General features: G+C 45.1%; 1 protein-coding gene across 8 annotated transcripts in view; it reads left to right on the top strand.

Annotated features, from left to right (window-relative positions):
- The window catches only part of LOC142497909 (sialic acid-binding Ig-like lectin 16), a 242733-nt gene that overhangs the window by 155734 nt on the left and 61610 nt on the right, over positions 1–25389 (top strand). For all 8 annotated transcript variants that reach the window (XR_012802350.1, XM_075606330.1, XM_075606331.1 and 5 more), the window contains 2 exons: positions 22859–23125; positions 23755–23802. Coding sequence is in view for 7 of the 8 variants with exons in the window: in XM_075606330.1 (XP_075462445.1) it covers positions 22859–23125; positions 23755–23802 (315 nt within the window). In the remaining variant the exon portion in view is untranslated. The remainder of the gene's footprint in view (positions 1–22858; positions 23126–23754; positions 23803–25389) is intronic.

Below are 25389 nucleotides of genomic sequence, written 5' to 3'. Positions count from 1 at the left end.
CAGGGGTTTGAACTAAGGCCGGGGGCAGGGCATAGGGAAAAGCTTGCGGCCGATGCGGGACTACGCCCGAAGCTTCTCGATACCGTGGCCGGTACCAGCAGGTTGGGGCTCAGGCTCACCCGTCTCCTGGTTCTCAGGCTTCGGCAGGGCCTGCCAGCTCTTGCTCTTTGCTGCTCCAGCCGATCGATTACAACACGGCGGTCGTGAGGGTGCGGCCAACTTCCATCCGGTTCCGCAGTGTCCGCCGGAAGTAATGTCACGGGGCTCAGAGTCACCATCTTGGGTTGGGCTCCCCACCAGAACCTCTTCTTCCACAACGACGTCCGCCGCCGGAAGTGAAGGGTCTTCTCGCCGTTCTGCTTGGGCCTTGGATGGGCCTTCTATCTCTGCCGCCATCGGAGCCTGTGGAGGGCAAGGAGGTATCTCACCGCTCCGTCGGCTGTCGATGGGGTCTCCTCCGCTTTCCGCGCTGGGAGTCACCAGGGCCGTGGGACTCCTCCGCTCCGGTTGCCTCCGCACAGGTGATCTCGGCACCTCGAGACTCCGCTCCGCTGCTTCGCAGGTAAAGCCTTGTTCTTGTACAGCGCCGCTGTAGTGGTCCGCCGGTAGGCGCATCACCACCGATGTCGGGCTTGCTTGTTCTTCATCCGAAGATACAGACTCCGACTCAGGTAGTGGCACTCCCGCAGGGGACCGACAGCGAGGTTCCAGGTTCTCACTGCGGTTGCAGGCCTCTGTCTCTTTAGGCTCCATTGCTATCATTAACAGCGATCCCCATTCTCCGGGATCAGCTTGCTCTGCCTTGACTTTGGGAGAGGCTTCAGCCGTCAGCTTGTCTGTCTCTCCGCCCGCCTCCACGGTATGCCCCGGCACAAAGGGCTGCATGGCCCACAGATAGTAGATGCCACATTGGGGGCACCTTGCCGTGGTACTGGCTTCTCCACCCGGCAATCGGCATTGCATGCACAGGCATCGTATAGTCTCAGTATCACCCGCCTTTATCACCAGGAAGCCTCCTGGCAATGTGTAGGGGTGCGCTGAAATGTCCATGTCTTTCTCTTTCACTGTAGTACTGGTTACAGGGGACACCTTGCACAGTGGTCTTGCCTGTTCACCAGCTCCTCGCAACTGAAGGGCAGGGGTCGTACCTTTAACTCCTCCCTCAGCCAGCTCCACTCTCATTTGGCAAAGGTAGAGCCCCCTCCCCCTGGTAGATATTAGGGGAGGGTCCCACAGATTCACTGGGTGACCCCGCACTGGCTCTGAGCCTGTCACAGTCCAGGAGGGCGCGGCCTCCGCGTTCGCGCCATACCCCCCAGCAGGGTGGGGTTCCCGTTTTGGCACCAATCCCGGCCAACTTTCTGCAATAGCATGATTTGCAGAATTCTCTTCACTCGGCCCACGCGGTCTCCCAGGGAAGCGGGAACCGCCATCTTGGTTTGCACGGCCATTCACTATAGCAACTGAGGTAGATTTTTGTCGGTTGATCACCGTCTGGCCATCAGGTTCTCCATCCACACTGCACATAACAACAATGTCCTCAACACTGTCCTCCAGGGTAGCACCCTGGGATCCTAGGCAGGACAAAAACGGCACGGCCACATCCTTGGCGCCACTCCAAAACAGACTTACAAAAGTTCCTCCTTCTGCAGCTCTCTCTTCTGTGGCATACACACCACGTGCGCTCTCTCCATCAGGCGCTGGCCGCCATCTTGGACTGTACAAACAACCTCACACTGATGAGACCCACAAGGTCGAAACAGTCTGTCTGTGAGTAGGTTTACTTGCTATGCATCTCATCCCAGGCTATGTTTAAAAGCTGTGTTTAAAGCAGCATGCATTGGCTTAAGGGTTTTTCATGTAATGTGAGCTTGAGACAAAAGTTGACACGGTGTGCTCATTTGCATGTCATTTCCCAGAATCCCTTGCTGCAGTGGAAGCGCTGTGTGCTGGGTGATAATGGTGAACGGCAGGGTTGCAGACCTGTCTGTGACATGCAAATGAGCATACAGTAATATTTCCATTTGCTATATGCGTTACTGTGGAGGGTTTTTGTCACTTTTTTTATCCACCATAACCTTAATAATATATATATATATATATATATATATATATATATATATATATATATATATATATATATATATATATATATATATATATATATATATATATATATTACAAACAAAAAATTGACTGCGCTCAACAGGTACTCGAGATCTTAATATAGTAGTGATATTAAACAATCTAGATTAGCAAAAAATGACCGACTAAACATAAATTGATGGTAATTCAATAGCTGAATTAATACTGGTATTTACTATACAAGCTTATATTAAGTGTTTTTTTTATTAGACAAATTACAAATAAAAAATTGACTGCGCTCAACAGGTACTCGAGATCTTAATATAGTAGTGTGCTCATTTGCATGTCATTTCCCAGAATCCCTTGCTGCAGTGGAAGTGCTGTATGCTGGGTGATAATGGGGAAAGGCGGGGTTGCAGACCTGCCTAAGACATGCAGATGAGCATACAGTTATATTTGCATATATATATATATATATATATATATATAGGCAATACGATACCGCATCAAGATGAAATATCAGAGGCAGCACTCCAAATGGTAGTCAAAATATTGTATTGAATCAACAAGACATCATTCCAACGTTTCGGTCCACAAACGGGACCTTTATCAAGGTGATGTGAAAATCACTATGGATGTAGAGTCACTTTATACAAACATCCCCCACGAGGATGGGATTTCAGCCTGCAGATACTTTCTGGGATCGCAGGAGACACTCACAGAGACAGTGACTAAATGCATTGAATTTATTCTGACCCATAACTACTTCACATTTGGAAATGACACATACCTCCAGACAACCGGGACCGCTATGGGTACTCGGATGGCGCCACAGTATGCCAATCTGTTCTGCGCAAAACTGGAAAGTGACTTTCTATCCACCTGTCACTTGAAACCCCTTACATACCTTCGCTACATCGATGACATCCTCCTGATTTGGACCTCTGGCGAACAGGACCTCCTACAGTTCTATGACAACTTCAATACTTTCCACCCGACCATCAACCTCAAACTCACCCATTCCCCGGATGAAGTACATTTTCTAGACACCACCATTACTATAAAGAACAACCAACTACAGACTTCTGTATACCGCAAACCTACAGACAGAGCCAGCTATTTGAGGGACAACAGCTTCCACCCGACACACACCAAACATGCAACCATCTACAGTCAAGCCATACGATACAACCGGATATGCTCCGACACAGCAGACAGAGACCAGCGGATTAAAGCCTTGAGATCAGACTTTATAAACCGTGGATATAACCACAGAATTGTAGACCAGCAAATTCACAAAGCCACCAGAATACCAAGAAGTGATCTCCTTGAATACAAACAGAAGGAGACAAGCGACAGGGTTCCTTTGGTGGTCACATATAACCCACACCTAGGAGCCCTACGCAAGATCGCCAGGAAACTACAACCCATCCTCCAGGAAGATACAAGACTGCAACAGGTCTTCCCTGAAGCACCCTTATTATCATACAGACAACCCCATAATCTCAAGAATATTATGGTGAGGAGTAAAGTATTCAGCAGTACAACTGAATGCGGGACAAAACCATGCCAGGACCCAAGATGCAAAACCTGCGCAATGCTCTACACAGCGGACACAATACAAATACCACACAAGAATCAGGAATACAAAATCAGAGGAGGGTTCACCTGTTCCTCCAGCAATGTCGTGTACCTCATCATGTGCATGAAATGCCCAGGGGGCTGCTACTACATAGGTGAGACAGGACAGGGGCTAAACAAGAGAATGAACCTGCATCGCCACAGCATCACACGCGGAACAAGAGACAGTCCTGTTGGCGAACATTTCTCTGACTCTGGCCATAAGATGAACGATCTGAGGGTTGCCATACTCAAAGGTAATCTTAAAACCCCGAAAGAGAGACGGTTGCATGAATACAAATTTATGCAACTGTTCGGGACACTTAGCAGTGGCCTAAACAGAGATCGAAATTTTATGAGTCACTACTGACACTAGCGAACTCTCTTCCCATGAGCGCTAAAGACCATGTCTGTACATACTGTGCTATATGTATGCACACACAGCTGTCTCTCACACATACTAATACTCCTTATTTCTCCATCCATATACACCAATAGGGACCACATAGTATCCACACACACTTTTAGTTGTGCTACAAACTCTCACATTTCCACACCCACCCACACCATTTATATCCCTCTCACTCCACACACACCTTGTGTAGAGCACTGTTTATACTGTGGGCTCTCCATTCATTTTTATTCACACTGATACACATACACACTCTTTCTTCACTTGCTTTCAGTTACCCTTTGACACCTCTAGCCATAAAACACATCCACACCGGGGAAGGACAAGCACAGATAACATTCCAAGAGACACTGTTTTCAAATTATCCTTGCTTCATTCATTGTAACATCGCCGGAAGAAGAGATCAGTGTATCTCGAAAGCTCGCACAAATAAAAGCATTTCGTTAGCCACAGAACGGTATCATCTATTTATTTTTTGATTATATATATATATATATATATATATATATATATATATAAAAATATATATATATTGTGACAAACGGCTTACTCCGGGGCTCCGCCGTCTGTCCGGGACTGTTAGAACATGGTCTTTTAGGGTAGGTTAAATGATGAGACGTCACGTACTGTTCCTTTAAACAGGCTATGCCTGGTTTATTTAGTCCCAGGCACTGAGACTGCCACAGTGCAAACAGATAAACAAAGCCAAACAAAAAGCTGCTCATCTGAGCGATAACTTAAACTTAGATATCCCTGACTCAGGGTTGGAAGTGGCTTGTCCACTTCCACCAACAAAATAAGTACTTTTGCAGTCTTAGATAAATGAACAGAATGATTGAACCTGTTTGGGGAAGAGGCTTCTTCCCCTCTGTACTTCAGCAGCCTTCCAGCCTCCAGGCTCTTGGGGGAGAGGGAAGAGCAAACAGGAAACAGGTCGTATATACCTGATCTCTAATCAGCATGACAGGTGATAGAAAACAGGCAGCAGACAAACTGTGGAATGGAGTGCATGTACCACGAGGCTGCCCTGTTCAGCCAAGACAGGACATAAACTGTTCAGTATCCTGGGAGCCCTGTATATGGAATTTATTACCATCCCCTGGTTTCTGTCACAATATGTATATGTATATGTATATATGTATACTGCTGCGACACATCTGAGTCTAACACATCGCCGGTTTTTCCCTGGCTTTTTCCTGGAATGCGACGCACTTCACCTGGAGCATGCCGCATTCATTTTGCGTTCCCAGCCACGGGTCATGTGCGGTTCACGCGCGGTTGATGCGTTTATTGAGAATGGTTCGGATTTAATAGGTTGCAATTCTTCGCGTGTCCGCCAGATGGCAGATATTCATGAATTGTAATGCGCATGCGCTTCAGTAATGTGTCGACTTGCAGGTGTTTCGTTTAAAAAAGATACCACAGTGTGCTATTGTAACTTGGCCTTGAGACTGAAGGAAGAGGTTGCAAAAATGTATCAATTTAGGCTTTTCTTATTAAAGAAAGACAAAGACCAGTTTCGGTTACAGTATTCTCCAGAGACCCGCCGCCCGTGTTCAAGTGCAGCCCGTTTTCCAAAAACCCGACAGAAGTTATGCGTATTTGATATGGGCTGCGATTAATGCAACATATGATAAGATGGCAACAGATGCTCAAATGTATCAGTATTTTATCGAAAACTATGACTTTTACAAATTTTCGCCAGCTCCTCATACGTGGAAGCGTGCAATAAGGAAAAGGTTATGTAGCGATCCCTGTTTTTATCGTATTGAGCCACAATTTGTTGGAGGGTATTAGTGTGTATCACCTGCTTTTTCCTGTATCTATGATCATGCAGACGGCAAAAGGCGAAGGGTCGTGTTAAAACCAACTAAGAAACGACAGTCGCTGCCAAGCAATGCACCAGCACCGGCTTCCAATAACGGTCCCATCGTCAGTGACAACCCTGAGCCTGAGCCGGATTTCACGTGCAGTTTTGATCAAGCTTGCATGTACCTAAGCAATTTCCAGCCTCATCAGCTGACTACAGGTGGACTAGTCCCGCTGCAAACTATCGACGTGGATGATCAAGGACGCTGGACTGGCAGTGGACCGGCGCCGGCGCCAGCTGAATGGGAAATTCTATGGTGAGTATTGTTGCCGTATTATTTTCTGTGTTTTTTTTATTTTGACAATACAGTATCAATATCGGTGCGATTCAAAAGTAAAGCGATTCTCCTGTAAGCAATATTATTGGCTGAGCGGCTTCTACAGTACTGTACTGCAGATACTGAACTATTGGTGGAACACTAGGCACATGCGCATTGGAACCTTCTTGAAACGCATACAGTATACGTGTCATTACATCGACGGTAGGCGCATGCGCATGTGAACAGGAGACGTCCCCCGAGAAAATTATTGGTGGAACTGGCTGGGAACTTCTTTAGACCATTACAGTAAAACTTTTCTTTTTGTTTTTCCTCAGAAAAGAAAACGGCTAATGGAGGGATTTCGATGGATAATATCGCTTTGTGTAACAATGCCTGCACATTGCTGAATCGGATTTAAAAACCCACGTACCCGAGTCTACAGTTTAGTGGCTGATGTACACTATGCTGATGTTTTCCGGCCGTACAGTATACAATACTTTTTTATAAACAGTATACTGTGTAATAAACCCGAAAAAAATAAAAACTATGCATTTATTCTAAATGTATTACAGTACTGTACATACAGTATGTGTCTTCTATACAGTGCCAGTACATACAGTACAGTACAGTACTGTATGTGTCTTCTATTTTTTTTAATACTCTTGTACTGAGCATGCCTACAGTATACAGTACAGTGTGCCTGGACAGTAGTGTACATTCTAGAAACACTGTATTTTGTTACAGTAGCAAAGGAGCCAATGGAACAATGTAAAACAAATCAACATGTTCTTTTATTGGTGGAGTAAGTACAAAAACATTTATTTACAAACACTGTACAATGTAGAAACATTTTAAGTGCACAGCAATTCAAAACATCAACAGGTGTATGGTTTACTGCTACAGTTGTGAAAACATTTATGTATAGAAAGTAAAAACATTTACAGTCAGTCAGTATCGTTTATAGTCACATGTTTTAAAAACAATTTCTTTATTCAAAAAATATACAAAACGCAACATCTCCTTTATCAAAGAACGGCAAGTCAAAACATATACAGTGGGGTGGTGTGCAAAACAGTCTGCACCAGTACAGTCCTCGAGGGCAGCAGACAGGCCCGGTTTTCAGGACAACCTTGAAAACCGTGCCTGTTTACGGCCCTCAGGGACTGGAATTGTGCAGGTCCTGTTTGTGTGTACAGCAAGTTAAAACATTTCTGTATAAATACAAGTTAAAAAACACACAACAACATCTCCTTTATTTAAGGACAGCAGGTCAAAACATGTACAATAAATTTCAGCACAACAGTATCGTCTAACCTGTGATTAAAAAAATTCTTTATTCACAAAATACAGTATACAAAACGCAACATCTCCTTTATTAAAGAAACATACAGTATACAGTACAGTGGGATGGTGTGCAAAACAGTCATTCAGGCCTGCACCAGTACAGTCCTCGAGGGCAGCAGACAGGCCCGGTTTTCAGGACAACCTTGAAAACCATGCCTGTTTGCGGCCCTCAGGGACTGGAATTGTGCAGGTCCTGTGTGTGTGTACAGCAAGTTAAAACAGTAAGTTAAATACAGTACAGCAGGTCAAAACATCTCCTTTATTTACAGTAAGTTCACCATGTCAAAACATGTACTGTACAGTACAGCACAACAGTATGGTCTTACAGTTCCCGTGATTAAACCAGAAAGTCCACCACATTGTCCGTCCATGGCCGATTCCTTGCATGGCGCAAAATGCCATTAATGCAGTCTCGAACGCCTTTCATTAGAGGATCTGTAATTGGATAAAAGCGCCGCATTTCATCCAGAATGTTCTTTCTTAAATTGGCAGGAAGCGCCTTTTTTACGTGATTTCCGTCGTAGTTCACTTTGAAGGCCCAGTCGCAGTACAACGAGTAGGGAACATGGTGCTTAAAAAGTAACAAGGCATACTTGTGGGGTGCACCAGCACTCATCACCCTATACTTCTCCCTATGCGACGGGCGATGGTAGGTTGTCTGGGAGGAAGCTTTCCTCCGGTCTTGGTCGCCGTGTTGTCTCCTGGCGTGGTCTTGACGGGGTTGTCATGTCCTCCTCAACGGCATACATGTACACTACATCTTCTGGTGGAGGGGGTGCACTTGGTGATGGAAGGGGGTCGATGCTCCCATTCATCACATCCATGTCACCCCCCTGCTCCGGCGTCGGGGAAACAGGGGCATTAACACAGAGCAAACGATGTATACCCGCTATGTCAGCCTCTATCTTCTCCATCCGTCGATCCATCCGTTGATCCATATCTAGCATCCGTTGATCCATAGGTATCATCCGTTGATCCATATGTAGCATCCGTTGATTCACATTTAACATGGTCTCCAGAAGCAGATCTATCTTTTGCCAGCACAATATAGTTCCTGGGGAGATCCACACTTATCCCATTCAGCATCTGGTCTAACGAGCTGTTTCTTGTGCATGGCGTGTGGATATCTGGGTGGATGGGTGCAACGGAGAATGAGATGGGGGTTCCAGGGAGAGAAGCGGCAGCGACATCGAAGAAGGGTGGAGGAGGTGACCTGTGGATATCCGGTAGAGGAGAAGCAGCAGCGTCGTCGAAGAGGGATGGAGAAAGTGACCTTTGGATTTCCGGGCGAGAAGCAGAGTCGTCTAAGAGCAAAGGAGAAAGTGACCTGTGGATTTCAGAGGTGGCAGCGTCGTCGGATAGAACCTGAGAAGATGGCCTGTGAGTTTCCGGGAAGGCGGCGACAGCATCGAGGACGAGGGGTGGAGAAGACGGGCTGAAGATTTCCGGGACAGCGGCGGCAGAGTCTTCGAAGCGTATGTGAGGAAGTGGTCTGCGGATTCGATTGGTTGGCTGCCAATCGTTTTGCATCGAGAGTACATCACCGTATCTTATTGACATAATAAGGCTGACGTCTATGAAAACCCTTAGCCTTCGGGGTCAGCAGAAGGTTTTCTTTATTGGCCTTAGCCTGTCGCTTTTGCCTTAGCGTGGAAACGGCAACCGCCTTTCGCTGTTTCTGCACGACAGGCACGGTAGAGGCGAGTGGGTTCCTGCGTCCGTAGAATCGGGGTTGCTCCATGGAAACAGATGGCACAATGCAGTATCTGGACAAGGGCAAGTTCAGATAAAGATCATCGAGTGGTGGGCTATGCAAAGTGTGTAAAATTTTATGCATGGCGGCGAGGTACAGGTGCTGAAAGTGGGCGTACTCTAATGTGAGTCATTACCGTATAAATACACCATCCATTTTGTGGATTCACTGCACATTGAAAACACATCGATTAAACATCGAATATACATTCTTGTGTTTGTATTTCTTTCTACTCGCAGCAATGGTTGTTAAAAAGATTTCCAAGGATCTCAGCATGCAAATTAAGGAGATGTACACGAGCGGACACCGAATTGCTGCTATCAAACGCTGGTTAGCTACTTCTGGCCTCGTTGTGCCAGCAACCACCGTGAGCTATCATGCACACGGAAAAAACAGAGAACGCAAAAGGGCACCAAGTGTAACTAACGCGTAAGTATATTTATAAAACTTTAAAAAAAAATTTAGATCCAAAAATGTACTGTACATCTACAGTACTGTATCTAATATTTTTGTTATTTCGGTAGATTTATATTACAACAGTGTATATATATTTTGTATATTTATATTACAACAGTATATATATTTTGTATATTTATATTACAACAGTATATATATTTTTTATATTTATATTTATATTACAACAGTATATATATTTTGTATATTTATATTACAACAGTATATATATTTCGTATATTTATATTTATATTACAACAGTATATATATTTTGTATATTTATATTACAACAGTATATATATTTTCTATATTTATATTTCAAGTTTTATATTGCTGCATACTGTATTAATAGAACAATATATTTTATCCTCTTGATCTACTGTCTGTAATATTTTTACTTACCGGAATGTTTTACTTTACATTGTAGGGAGACAACTCTTCTGGTGGACAAAATAAGTGAGGAGAATGATGAGAGGAGTGTATTAAGGGTCAAATACACTCTGCAGGAAAATCACAATCTCGCTGTATCCGAGACCAGCATAAAGAAGATGAGACGCAGCATTGGATGGAAATATGGACGTGTGAGGTTAGTACTGGACAGTACAGGAGGTAAAAGTGTTGTTTAGGAAACTGTACTGTACCGCTAAAATTATTAATTCCTTGTCATTACAGAGCGTACCCCATGATAAGGGACGCAAACAAAATCAAAAGAGTGGTCCAGGCCCAGATCGACAGTGGGGAAACTTTCCAGGATTGCATCTTCACTGACGAGTCTACTGTGTCGCTGGAGAGATTTGCAAGCTTTGCATTCCACAAAAAAGGCTGCATATCTTTGAAGCCGTGGCCAAAACACCCCGTGAAGCTGCATGTGTGGGGTGCCATCTCTAGGCGGGGACCATGATGCATTGTCATCTTTGAAAGTAAAATATATCAAATATAATGTAGCCTTATGCACTGTACTTTACTAATGTAGCCTTACTGTATGCACTGTACTGTACTATTGAGCAGTTTTTTGAACACTTTTCTTTTCTTGCTATAGGAATCATGAATAAAGCTTTCTTCTAAGACAACATTGTCCCTGAGATAGTGCAACACATCACATGCGAGTTCCCGAATGGTCACCGCTTCTACCAGGACAACGATCCGAAGCACACAGCGTCAACAGCGCATATCCTTGAGCGCGGTATCAACTGGGTGAAGACGCCAGCGGAGTAAGTGCGGTAACTGTGTCTCATTTGTTTCCCACAGTTTTTACTGTGTACTGTATCTCTTAAACTAATTGTCCTTTTTTTCCAATGACAGATCGCCAGACTTCAATCCGATCGAAATGGTCTGGCATCAGCTGAAGGACCATATCCAGAAAGTGGCGAAACCCTCCAAAAAGGACCAGTTGTTGAAAGGCATAATGAGTTTTTGGAACGATGTACTCACCGTGGAACGCTGCAATAAATATATAGACTATATTGCAACTGTGTTGCCCATTGTCATCGCGAGTAATGGTCAAGCATCAGGAAAGTAGTACTGTGCTGTAGTATTGTAAGTACAGTATGATACAGGTAAGTATGGCACAGATTTTTGCTTTGAAACAAACAAGCAATGGGGGAGCATGGGGTTAGACAGGCATGTACAATAACAATGAATGTTGACAGTAGTTCCAATGGTTAGGTGAGATGGGGGGTAAGTTATATTTGTTATAGTACTTACACGGCCATGTGTAAGCAAACACAATTAGTGGTAGCTTTCTGAAGGCGAGCTCCGCCTCTCCCAGCAATAGTGGATGTATATTGATAGGGTAAAGGGAAATAAATAAATATATATATAGCTGTACTCAACGGCCCAGTGTGAGCAGTTGCAGGGGTTTGGTTACGTTGGGGTTAAATTTAACCCATCCACAACTGTTTGCCACGCAATGGGGCCTTTCCTCAGTTTTCGGGTCAGCAAAGGACTCAATCCCTAATCCCAGGCGTCAGCCAGGCTCTCCCCCCAAGTGTTGTGATGCATGGGGGGGGGGGGGGGTGGGAAAACAAATGAGGCACGGTTTCAGTTTAGTGATCAAAGAAAATTGCATTTATTAATTAATTAAAAACAGCAACGGGACTCACATACATAAAGGATGGACCCCTGGCCTCCTCACGTAGTCCAGGATAGAATGTAAGCAGCTGTTTGCAGGGAGAAAAACCTGTCATGCTGGGCTGCAAAGGCTGCTCTGCGATCTGGCTACGGAAGCCTCCTTGGGTCAAATTCAGCTGGATTTGTTTTCCCACCCCCCCACGCATCACAACACTTGGGGGGAGAGCCTGGCTGACGCCTGGGATTAGGGATTGAGTCCTTTGCTGACCCGAAAACTGAGGAAAGCCCCCATTGCGTGGCAAACAGATGTGGATGGGTTAAATTTAACCCCAACGTAACCAAACCCCTGGAACTACTGTCAACATTCATTGTTATTGTACATGCCTGTCTAACCCCATGCTCCCCCATTGCTTGTTTGTTTCTATGTATCCATAAGGGCTCTGGATTAACCCTTTTCTGGGGTCGAAGCAGAGGGATTCTATTGTGGGCTCAAAGCAATTGCCAGAGAGCCATTGTTGATTTGACCGCTTCACTGTAAGCACACTTTTGTTTTTAAACTCGAGGTAAGCACCTGGTTTTTTCTACACTACAGATTTTTGCTTTCCCAATAGTCAGAGTATACAGTAGTTACAGTTTTTTCTTTACAGCAGCACCAGCCATCAGGTTACAGTACATAGTATTTAACAGTAGTCAGAGTATACAGTAGTTCCAGTATAGACTAGTTTGACAGTAGTACAGTGACTGCCTACTAACTGCTCGATTTTTTTCTTTCCAGAGAAAGCAGCACCAGCCATCTACAGTAGTACTACACATCACACAATGTCATAATACAGTACGCACATACACTGGCGACCAAATTTATTCTTACTTGGCTAGCTCCGCGAATTTCAGAGTATCCCGGTGATGTGCGGTTTTGTATCATTTTCTCCCGGGGTGTATAGCGTTATTTCCGCGGCAGTGATTTAAGCATTTTATTCCGGCTGGCTGCAATAATGCAATGCCGTGTAAAAACGCATGGGGGCGTTTGCGAGCTGTTGTCTTTGAAGCCGAGAAATTCATGAATTGTAAAGCAGTATACTGTATATATACAGTATATACTGTATAACAACAACCCCTATAACCCCTAACATACACATACAGTACTGTATATGCACATCAATGATACTATAGGCCGTCCCCTGGCGAGATGTGTTTGCAGCAGAGAGAGAACCGCTGCTCTCTCTGCGCAAACATCGGTACATTAAAAATGAATTAAAATACATTTTTATTGATAGTGTAGATGTACAGGGGGTCTCCGGAGCTGAACCGCGTTGGTTTCAGGTCTGGGGACCCCCTGCTTCCCGAGATACAGCCCCCTTTATGAGGTGCCGGTATCCCTCTGCGTTTAAAGGTCCCGATCACGTGATCGCGGCCTGTAAACAAAGCAGAGGGATACCGGCACCCCCTAAAGGGGCCTGTATCTCGGGAATCAGGGGGTCCCCAGACCTAAAACCAAAACGTTTCTGCTCCGGAGACCCTCTGCACATGTACAGTATGAATAAAAAACATATATAAATAAACACTCAGTCCTTACCTTAGCGGCTATGTGCTACGGTAATGAAGCAGCATTTCTGTATTTTAATAATATTGTACAGTGAGCAGGGGGTTCCCCGAGCCAGAAATTAATGCTCAGGGACCCCCCCTGCTCCTGCACAATATTATTAAAATACAGAAATGCTGCTTCATTACTATAACGGATAGCCGCTAAGGCAATGAAGGGGTTAACTCACCGTGCCCGCTTTATTGTGGGTAGCGGGGGTGGGTGAAGGGGGTATTTGGCCCTTGGTGTGAGTTTAGGACTTGCGGGGGGGTTGCGGGTGCACTTAACCCCTTCACGACCGTAGCAGTTAATACCGCTACGGTCATGAAGGGGTTAAGCCCTCCCGCTACCCCCCCGCAAGCCCTAAACAAGCACCGTTGGGGCTAATACCCCCTTCACCCACCACCGCTACTCAAAATAAAAAAAAACTCACACACAGCAGCCGCCAAAAAATAAATAAATAAATCTAAATAAATAAATAAATAAATGACAATAAATACATTTGAAATACATTTTTATTGATAGTGTAGATGTGCAGGGGGTCTCCGGAGCTGTACCGCGTTGTGTTCAGGTCTGGGGACCCCCTGCTCCCCGAGATACAGCCCCCTTTAGGGGGTGCCGGTATCCCTCTGCTTGGTTTAAGGGCCCGACCACGTGATCGCGGCCTGTAAACCAAGCAGAGCAGAGGGATACCGGCACCCCCTAAAGGGGCCTGTATCTCGGGAAGCAGGGGGTCCCCAGACCTAAAACCAAAACGTTTCTGCTCCGGAGACCCTCTGCACATGTACAGTATGAATAAAAAACATATATAAATAAACACTCGTTCCTTACCTTAGCGGCTATGTGCTACGGTAATGAAGCAGCATTTCTGTATTTTTATAATATTGTACAGTGAGCAGGGGGTTCCCCGAGCCAGAAATTAATGCTCAGGGACCCCCCCTGCTCCTGCACAATATTATTAAAATACAGAAATGCTGCTTCATTACCATAACGGATAGCCGCTAAGGCAATGAAGGGGTTAACTCACCGTGCCCGCTTTATTGTGGGTAGCGGGGGTGGGTTAAGGGGGTATTTGGCCCTTGGTGTGAGTTTAGGACTTGCGGGGGGGGTTGCGGGTGCACTTAACCCCTTCACGACCGTAGCAGTTAATACCGCTACGGTCATGAAGGGGTTAAGCCCTCCCGCTACCCCCCCCGCAAGCCCTAAACAAGCACCGTTGGGGCTAATACCCCCTTCACCCACCACCGCTACTCACAATAAAAAAAAACTCACACACAGCAGCCGCCAAAAAATAAATAAATAAATCTAAATAAATAAATAAATAAATGACTATAAATAAATACATTTGAAATACATTTTTATTGATGGTATGGTTTTAGGTCTGGGGACCCCCTGCTCCCCGAGATACAGGCCCCTTTAGGGGGTGCCGGTATCCCTCTGCTCTGCTTGGTTTACAGGCCGCGATCACGTGATCGGGCCCTTTAAACGCAGAGGGATACCGGCACCTCATAAAGGGGGCTGTATCTCGGGGAGCAGGGGGTCCCCCGACCTGAAACCAACGCGGTTCAGCTCCAGAGACCCCCTGCACATCTACACTATCAATAAAAATGTATTTCAAATGTATTTATTTATAGTCATTTATTTATTTAGATTTATTTATTTATTTTTTGGCGGCTGCTGTGTGTGAGTTTTTTTATTGTGGGTAGCGGGGGTGGGTGAAGGGGGTATTAACCCCAATGGTGCTTGTTTAGGGCTTGCGGGGGGGTAGCGGGAGGGCTTAACCCCTTCATGACCGTAGCGGTATTAACTGCTACGGTCGTGAAGGGGTTAAGTGCACCCGCAACCCCCCCCGCAAGTCCTAAACTCACACCAAGGGCCAAATACCCCCTTCACCCACCCCCGCTACCCACAATAAAGCGGGCACGGTGAGTTAACCCCTTCATTGCCTTAGCGGCTATCCGCTATGGTAATGAAGCAGCATTTCTGTATTTTAATAATATTGTGCAGGAGCAGGGGGGGTCCCTGAGCATTAATTTCTGGCTCATGGAACCCCCTGCTCACTGTACAATATTATTAAAATACAGAAATGCTGCTTCATTACCGTAGCACATAGCCGCTAAGGTAAGGAACGAGTGTTTATTTATATATGTTTTTTATTCATACTGTACATGTGCAGAGGGTCTCCGGAGCAGAAACGTTTTGGTTTTAGGTCTGGGGACCCCCTGCTTCCCGAGATACAGGCCCCTTTAGGGGATGCCGGTATCCCTCTGCTTTGTTTACAGGCCGCTATCACGTGATCGGGACCTTTAAACGCAGAGGGATACCGGCACCTCATAAAGGGGGCTGTATCTCGGGATGCAGGGGGTCCCCAGACCTGAAACCAATGCGGTTCAGCTCCGGAGACCCCCTGCACATCTACACTATCAATAAAAATGTATTTTAAATAATTTTTAATGTGCCGATGTTTGCGCAGAGAGAGCAGCGGTTCTCTCTCTGCTGCAAACACATTTCGCCAGGGGACAGCCTATAGTATCATTGATGTGCATATACAGTACTGTATGTGTATGTTAGGGGTTATAGGGGTTGTTGTTATACAGTATATATATGTATATACATATACATATATATACTGCATTACAATTCATGAATTTATGCCATCTGGCGGTCACGCGAAGCATTGCAGCCTAGTAAATCCTGAACCATTATTAATTAACACATCAACCGCGCGTCAGCCGTGTAATGCGCCTGGCTGGGAAGGCAAAAGGAGCCCGGCATGCTCCGGGTGAACAGAGTGGCATTCCAGGAACATGCCAGGTACATGCCAGTGATTACTAAGAATAAATGCTGCCACAGCAGTAACTGCACTAATTTTTTGTTTTCTTGTCATTTCAGGAAAAAAGGGTGGCCTGGGGGGAGGTGGGGTTTTGTGTCCAGTCTAATCTGTTTGTACAGTAAAATGTACAGTATATAAACAGCAGTAATGATTTACACAAAACCTCTCCTCTCAATGAACTACTGTACTGTACACAGAATGAGGAACAAGATAAAGACGGAAAAAATAATATTACTATATATATATATATATATATTATACATTACAGTATATATTATTAAATAATATTCTTATAAATGTGCATTATTCATGTTTACCCATGTTGTAGAAATGTTTTCTAAATGTTTATCCAATTTTAATCTGCCAAAAGAACTTAATAAAGACTGCATTATGTATTATTCATGATTAATTTTATATTTGTATTTTTTGGTTCCTGATAAAGGATTACACGCAGGCGCAGTGAGGCTTTGTAGCTTGGCTATGGACGGATTCAGAACACAATGGCAAGATTCAGTAAATTAACGACTCTGTGGAGAGGGGGGGTTGGGTGACTCATGCGCAGTAAGCAGCTAGCTCCCATCTCTAAAGCTTGAGACAAAAGGTGGCACTGAGTGCTCATTTGCATGTCATTTCCCAGAATCCCTTGCTGCAGTGGAAACGCTGTATGCTTGGCGATAATGGGGAAAGACAGGGTTGCAGACCTGTCTAAGACATGCAAATGAACATACAGTAATATTTACAGTTACTTTATGCTTTACTGTGGAGGGTTTGTGTCACTTTTTTTACCCACCATAACCTTAATAATTGTGGTGATATATATATATATACACAACAAGATATATATATAAACAACAAGAAAAGAAAGCGCCCAATCCTAGTGTAATATGAAAGATACACTTTTAATACAATTATTAGGTCCAACAATTTTGAACTCACAAACGAACGTGTAATAAAAGCATGTAATGAGTATACTCATTCGCCAACTGCACGATGATACTGCTCCGCTTCCACGCCTCTCCTCTCCTCCGTGAAGTCCCAGCTCCTCTGTGCCACCATCCAGCAGGGCCTTGGAGACTGCGCAACCTCTCCCGATGTGACCTGGCTAATTAGTAATTAGTAAAACACATGAAAGGGATAAATTGATAAAATACGTTAAAAACCGATATATTGGCGAAAATCAAACCTTATGAATAGCAATTGTTATACACATCAAGAATAAAATTAAGACAAATGCATATCAGTACAGTATCAGTACACACATCAAGGGTATTTTTATATATATATAAAAATATTTTCTATTGTAATTTTGTGTGTATGTATGTAGATACTTTTATATTCATAACTATTGTCTTTCTGTAATATAATACCACTGACTACGGAGACACCATTAGGATCATTGGTATTTAGTGTTATAGCATTAGCACCTGAGGAGCGCAGTCTTTTTTTTGTTTGTAGAAAATATATATATATATATATATATATATATATATATAATACTGAGTTAAGTTATGGTGAGTAAAAAAAGTGACAAAAACCCTCCACAGGAAAGCAAATATGCAAATATGCAAATACAACTCATGAGCATACACAGGCGGCACACTTTATTCGAGTGCGGCTCATTCCGCAAGCCGGGAAATGTCCCGGCTTGCGAGCCGCACTCCCTCAGCGTGCCGCGCATCACCGATGCGCGGTCACGCATCATCGGGTGCCTGTGCCGCCTGTATGCGTGCCCAGGGCTCCCCGAGGGAGCCCTGGTGTCGCGTGGATCTACTTACGGCGGCGGGACGTTCCGGGGGACCCGGCGGACCTGGTAAGGAGAGGGGATATATATATCTGTACATAAAAATTTGTAAGTGTCTCTTAAATGATATGTATTGAATGCATTCATTCTTGTCTGTAACAGGTTTGTATGTTTATACTATCAATCTCTACAAGAGTTGAAGTTGAAATGGTAATTACTCATATTAGTATGTTTAACCCCATAGTTGATATTTATACTTGTTACACCTTATACAGACATGAATGTTCACTATTCATTGATATACACTTAACATGAAGAACACTGGATAGCAGTAATGAATTACATATATGTAGTTAATTAGTTGTTTATTTATTTAATCCTAAATATTTGAGTTTTATGTCCACCATATTAATGATTTACATATCTCCCAAATATGGGCTAATTTAGGATTATTGTATCAAAAAAATCTTAAAGCAAAAAGGAAATAGAAACATATTAAGACCAAAATGGGATACAAGAAACAAAGAAGTCCAGAGCAACATCCAATGTGACAAAAATACACAGTGAAATACCTATATATCTATTGAAAAAAGGGTCATTTAGTTAACCCTTTGGCCAAAGCGTATAAGCCTGCGAGCCACTTTCAAGGCATGACCATAATATCGCAGGTCCCAACACTAACTGGTTAAAATCCTTATTTACCTCTATAATTAGGGAAAGGATGGTCCTGGCATTGAACCTGTCGCAACCAGCTGCATGAAAAGAAAACCTGCTTACCTGGACAGTGGGGAGGGGTGAGCTTTAAACCCTGGATGGGAGGAGCCACTAACCTCCAAAACAGATATATATATATATATATATATATATATATATATATATATATATATATATATATATATATATATATACCCGGCGTTGCCCGTGATGTAATGTTCTGGCTCCCCCATCCTCCCTCTCAACTCCCTTCCCCCCCCTATTCACAGCTGTACAGGCTTCTGCCCCTTCTCTCCTGACTCCCCCCCTCTCTCCTGACTCCCCCCCTCTCTCCTGACTCCCCCCCTCTCTCCTGACTCCCCCCTCTCTCCTGACTCCCTCTTTCCCCCCTCTCTTTCCTGACTCCCTCTTTCCCCCCTCTCCTGACTCCCTCTTTCCCCCCTCTCTCCTGACTCCCTCTCCCCCCCTCTCCTGACTCCCTCTCTCCCCCCCTCTCCTGACTCCCTCTCTCTCCCCCCTCTCCCCCCTCTCTCCTGACTCCCTCTCTCCCCCCTCTCTCCTGACTCCCTCTCTCCCCCCTCTCTCCTGACTCTCTCCCCCACCCTCTCTCCTGACTCTCCCCCACCCTCTCTCCTGACTCTCCCCCTCTCTCATGACTGACTCCCCCCCTCTCTCCTGACTGACCCCCCTCTCCTAACTGACTCCACCCCTCTCTCCTGATTGACTCCCCCCCTCTCTCCTGATTGACCCCCCCTCTCTCCTGACTGACTCCCCCCCTCTCTCCTGACTGACTCCCCCTCTCTCTCCTGACTGACTCCCCCCCTCTCTACTGACTGACTCCCCCCCCTCTCTCCTGACTGAATACCAGCCCCCGCCTTTCCGCTGTGCGCCGCCATCTTACCCACTCAGCACCGCGAGGCAGCTGAAGGAGGAAAGGGGTCCTTCCGGGCGCCGCCATCTAACCCACTCGGCGCTGCGAGGCAGCTGCAGGAGGAAGGGGGTCCTTCCGGGCGCTGCCATCTTACCCACTCGGCGCCGCGAGGCAGCTGCAGGAGGAAGGGGGTCCTTCTGGGCGCCTCCATCTTGCCGCGAGGCAGCTGCAGGAGGTAGGGGGTCCTTCTGGAGGCTGCCTGCCCCCTGCCTGTCCACCCGCCAGGGAGGGAAAAGAGCACCGGGGAGGGAGGGAAGTGAGCGCCGGGGAGGGAAGTGAGCGACGGGGAGGGAGGGAAGTGAGCGCCGGGGAGGGAAGTGAGCGTTGGCGGCTGGGGCAGGAGGACCGCGCCGCACTTCCCCTCCATCCAGGAGCCGGTGCAGGGCGGCGCACGTGAGGGTGAGTGTGATGGGGGTGGGGGTGAGAGGAGTGTGTGTGTGTGTGTGTGTGTGTGTGTGTGTGTGTGTGTGTGTGTGTGTGTGTGTGTGTGTGTGTGTGTGTGTGTGTGTGTGTGTGTGTGTGTGTGTGTGTGTGTGTGTGTGTGTGTGTGTGTGTGTGTGTGTAGAGAGTGGCAGTTGGGTGACGTCATAGAGCCACCAATCTGATTGGCCAGAGGCTGAGGACCAATCAGATTCACCGCATCTAGCACTAACCTTTCGAATTTATATATATATATATATATATATATATATATATATATATATATATATATATATGGCTTCATCATGCCCATAATGTACAAATGAATGGGTGAAGGGTGGGGGTACTTGCCAGGGGAAGCTTGTTAGGCCTCGTGGGTGGGTATCGGGGCAGGGTGAGTTAACCCCTTAATAACTTTTGAAGGTTATCAACCACTAAAGGGATTAAGGGGTTAAGTGACATTAGAATGTATTTGCAATGTATTTTTCTGGCAACGGAGGACAGAAAACGTTGGTGGCTGTGAGGGTCCCGTGGGCCCATGGCCCCACAGGGACCAACCGAGGGCCCCAGACCCCCGTGGGAAGCACCCGAGGGCCCCCAGACACTTGTGGGGTTGACCCGGGGACCCCCAGACACCCAAAGGGGACTCCCTCGGGGACCCCTGGGCTCCACCGGACACCCGCGGGGACACCTGGACTCTTGCGGAGACCCCCTGACTCCCAGGGACACCCATGGGGACCTGAGGGGACCCCCAGACTCCCACGGGGATCAACCGGGGACCCCCGCGGGGTCAGTCAGGGACACCCACCAGCCTGTTGTATGGATGGTATGCCTGCAAAAAGGTAAACAAAGAAAAATTTCTAAATCTAGTTCCTTTTGTGCCTGCCTTTGGCTGGCGTGTTTTTTCTTGCGCGTTTTTAAAACACGATCACTTATCGTAGCTTTGAGAATCGCACATATAAAGCAAATAAATCCACTTATCGGAGTTTAGTGCATTGGCCCCTCAGTGCCTAGTCGCGTGCAGCAAATCTGTATAGCATTATAGAGTAACACTATAGGGAATTGGAAAGATTAGTCTTACAGTAAGTACACGTTAGTACTAGATCAAGAGCATTTTTACAGTGCTCCTACTTCTATCTTGGTCATTACAGATGTTGTTTCTATTTATATTTTTAATACCCTGTATTTTATATTTGTTTATAGACATTAAAATTTAATTTTAATCATTCCATCAAGTACTCATCGTGATAGAGTGCTCTCAAACTAGGTTTCCTGCTTTCGTGTTCGTTTATTCCTTATACAACCTGCACCTCGTCCTGTCTTATTCCTTATACACCCTGCACCCCGTCCTGTCTTATTCCTTATACACCCTGCACCTCGTCCTGTCTTATTCCTTATACACCCTGCGCCTTGTCCTGTATTATTCCTTATACACCCTGCACCCCGTCCTGTCTTATTCCTTATACACCCTGCGCCTTGTCCTGTATTATTCCTTATACGCCCCGCACCCTGTCCTGTCTTATTCATTATACACCCCGCACCCTGTCCTGTCTTATTCCTTATACACCCCTCGCCCCGTCCTGTCTTATTCCTTATACGCCCTGCACCCCGTCCTGTCTTATTCCTTATACACCCTGCACCCCGTCCTGTCTTATTCCTTATACGCCCTGCGCCTTGTCCTGTATTATTCCTTATACGCCCCGCACCCTGTCCTGTCTTATGCCTTATACACCCTGCACCCCGTCCTGTCTTATTCCTTATACGCCCTGCACTCTGTCCTGTCTTATTCCTTATACACCCTGCACCACGTCCTGTCTTATTCCTTATACACCCTGCACCCCGTCCTGTCTTATTCCTTATACACCCTGCACCCCGTCCTGTCTTATTCCTTATACACCCTGCACCCCGTCCTGTCTTATTCCTTATACACCCTGCACCCTGTCCTGTCTTATGCCTTATACACCCTGCACCCTGTCCTGTCTTATTCCTTATACACCCTGCACCCCGTCCTGTCTTATTCCTTATACACCCTGCACCCCGTCCTGTCTTATTCCTTATACACCCTGCACCCTGTCCTGTCTTATGCCTTATACACCCTGCACCCTGTCCTGTCTTATTCCTTATACACCCTGCATCCTGTCCTGTCTTATGCCTTATACACCCTGCACCCTGTCCTGTCTTATTCCTTATACACCCTGCACCCCGTCCTGTCTTATTCCTTATACACCCTGCACCCCGTCCTGTCTTATTCCTTATACACCCTGCACCCTGTCCTGTCTTATGCCTTATACACCCTGCACCCTGTCCTGTCTTATTCCTTATACACCCTGCACCCCGTCCTGTCTTATTCCTTATACACCCTGCACCCCGTCCTGTCTTATTCCTTATACACCCTGCACCCTGTCCTGTCTTATGCCTTATACACCCTGCACCCTGTCCTGTCTTATTCCTTATACACCCTGCATCCTGTCCTGTCTTATGCCTTATACACCCTGCACCCTGTCCTGTCTTATTCCTTATACACCCTGCACCCCGTCCTGTCTTATTCCTTATACACCCTGCACCTGTCCTGTCTTATTCATTTTATACTTCCCAACCCAATCATTTTTAATTATTATACGCAAGGATTCCATCTTATTCTTTTGCCCATACTGTACCTTGTCCGAAATCCAATCAGCTCTTCCATTTTATACAGTTACACTTTATATACTATGTATCCTACCCATGCGTATTCCTTACACAGCCTGCTTCCTTTTTTTCCAATATGTCTTTAGGTTTTGTCTCACACATGGGCACAAAGGCTAGCACATTTGTGACTGTTACGGAAGGGGACTCCCTGAATCTGAGCTGCTCAGTGGACAGTAACCCCCAGTCTAACATGACCTGGTGGAAAGGTGAGAAAAGGTTTGTCAGCTGTCTGTCTGGACAGAGATTGGAGCTGCAGCTGTGGAACATAACATCGAGTGAGGCTGATACACTCAAGTACACAGCATGGAACAAACATGGGAACATCAGCAGAGCTGTGAAAATAAGTGTGGTGTGTAAGTATGGAGTTAGTAACTTCCCTGCTGCACTCAGCTGTAATACACTGGGGATGCGGGACAAGGAAATCCTTCTCATCTCTCTTCTACTGACTTTGTGTCACTTCAGATAAAACAGCTACTTTTCTTGTAGCCATCATATACTGCAAAGATATGACTGGGAAATAGATCTAGAGAGAAACCCCATGAAATGCAAAGGAGAGGTAGATCCCACTGAGATTCTGGATACAAAGTAATAAGGAAAGTAGAATAAACAAGATCCAGAGGTAGGGATGGAAATTTGAGTTGTTGTGATAAATTAGATTATGGGAAATAGTGGATTCCTCTATGTGGTCAGTGGGATGGATCTTCATCTTGTGGGATCTTCACCTTGTGGGATCTTCGTGAGCAACAGGAAACTTTTCTTAGATTTAGGGGTTAGTTTATAGGGTGCGGGTAATCAGAAGTGGGTGTTTTTGGGGACTAATTCACATCAATGTCCTGAACAACCGTTTTGGACCATACAGAATAAACCCCTTAGTTAAGATTGAGAAACTGCATCATTACACGAAGCTCACAATCTCAGATATCTGTCATTACAAAAATCTATTTGATGATGTATGTTAAGTGCCAATGTTCTCTAATTACAGATTCCCCCAGAAGACCAGAAATCGACATTTCTGTTTACATGCAAAATGGTATGATAAATACTTATTGTTTTGATATGTCCTATAAATGTGGATTCTGTGAAACACTCAATAGGAATCACACTAAAGTCACATTGAAATTTGAATCCGTGTTTTGTTTTTGCAGGCATGAATGTGTATACTGTTACCCGACGAAGGGGTTACCCCCGAAATAGTGTGTGTGTACAGATGCAGTGGCCGTTATTTTAAGGCATCACGGCGCCGTTTTCATGTGTGCTGCTGTACTCCACGTGGCATGAATGCGGCCAATCGCCCCAGGCACACGTGTTTATCGCGGTTGCTTTATTTGAATTTTAGGGATTGTGTGCAATTATATGCAATGAAATTAATGAACTGTAATGTGTACAGTACTGTGCTACTGTGTCAATTTCAGGTGTTTAAAAGCCAGAACACTAAAATGCCATTTTCTGCACTCGCGTCTTAAGGCGGTACGGTTGGAAGTAATCCCGCGCCATCACATTGGTATTCTGAGGAATAAACCGCGTGAAGTGTTTCAATAACGGCCGCTGCATCTGTATATATATGTGTGTGTATGTGTTTATATTTCACACCCCATAGCTAAAAATGTACAACCCTTTTGTATAAAACAGGGGAGGGAGGGAAACAAGTGCACTTTAGGATAATAAGTATAAAAGCAGTTTGTGATATATGCACCAGCCTGTGAGTTAACCAGGATGGTGGAGGAATCAGTCCTTTCGTCAGCAAATATGTAGGTTTAGACTGGCAGTCTCACAAAGTGTCGAATATAAAACCCAGATCTTTAGAGTTCGAAAATTGTAGGTCTTTAGGAACCGCCTCAAATTGCATGAAGGGAGTTTGAATGTCACGGCCTGTTGCACTCAGAGCAAGACGCCGCCTCATCACACTCCATTTATGTGATGACGTAATGCCGTAGCCCTACGCGTTTTGTCACTCAAAACGACGACTTCATAAGGGGATGATTTGCATACCGAAATGACGCTCTAAATAGTCAAATCTCGGCAGATAATTAACCCTTTACCACAGTTAATATTTAGTGCAATTCTCAAATAAGTATAGATAATGGAACATAATAGAGAGCAAAAGGATAAGCCTAACTACCAAATATTAACATGACACTAAAAACATTCAAACATAAAACATGGGGAAAAGAAAATAATTACATAGAAACATACAGATGTAGCTGGCTGTTCTCTCCCGCTTCACTCAACAAAAACGAAGACATCTATCGTTTTTCAAAACTAATATAATCAATATACATTCCATTTAACTCTAAGCAAGCTATTGAGTTGTTATTCACACCTCTATTTTCACATGAATATGTTAGACTGAATTCTGATTTGTTTGTTTGCAGTTCAGTGCCTGTCCGACAGATGGCAAAGTGAATGTCCTTGCCTATAGGGGACATAGAATATGTCTGAAGCAGGTGCCTCTAATGCAAGATACTGTAATGCACGGACATTACAGCAATCCATTGTTAAATGAGTTTGGTTACTCAAGACATAATGAAAGTTGGGTGTTACACATTTTATTACAAAACAGAAATTTTCGGTGCGTTATTTAACATTGACTTCAGTGCCGACTGTTTCATGGGGGACA

This window comes from Ascaphus truei, chromosome 6 (assembly GCF_040206685.1).
Source record: "Ascaphus truei isolate aAscTru1 chromosome 6, aAscTru1.hap1, whole genome shotgun sequence".
In the NCBI taxonomy this organism is placed as follows: Eukaryota; Metazoa; Chordata; class Amphibia; order Anura; family Ascaphidae; genus Ascaphus; species Ascaphus truei.
The sequence above is the reverse complement of the archived record's forward strand: the minus strand, read 5'-3'. Positions and strand labels throughout refer to the sequence as shown.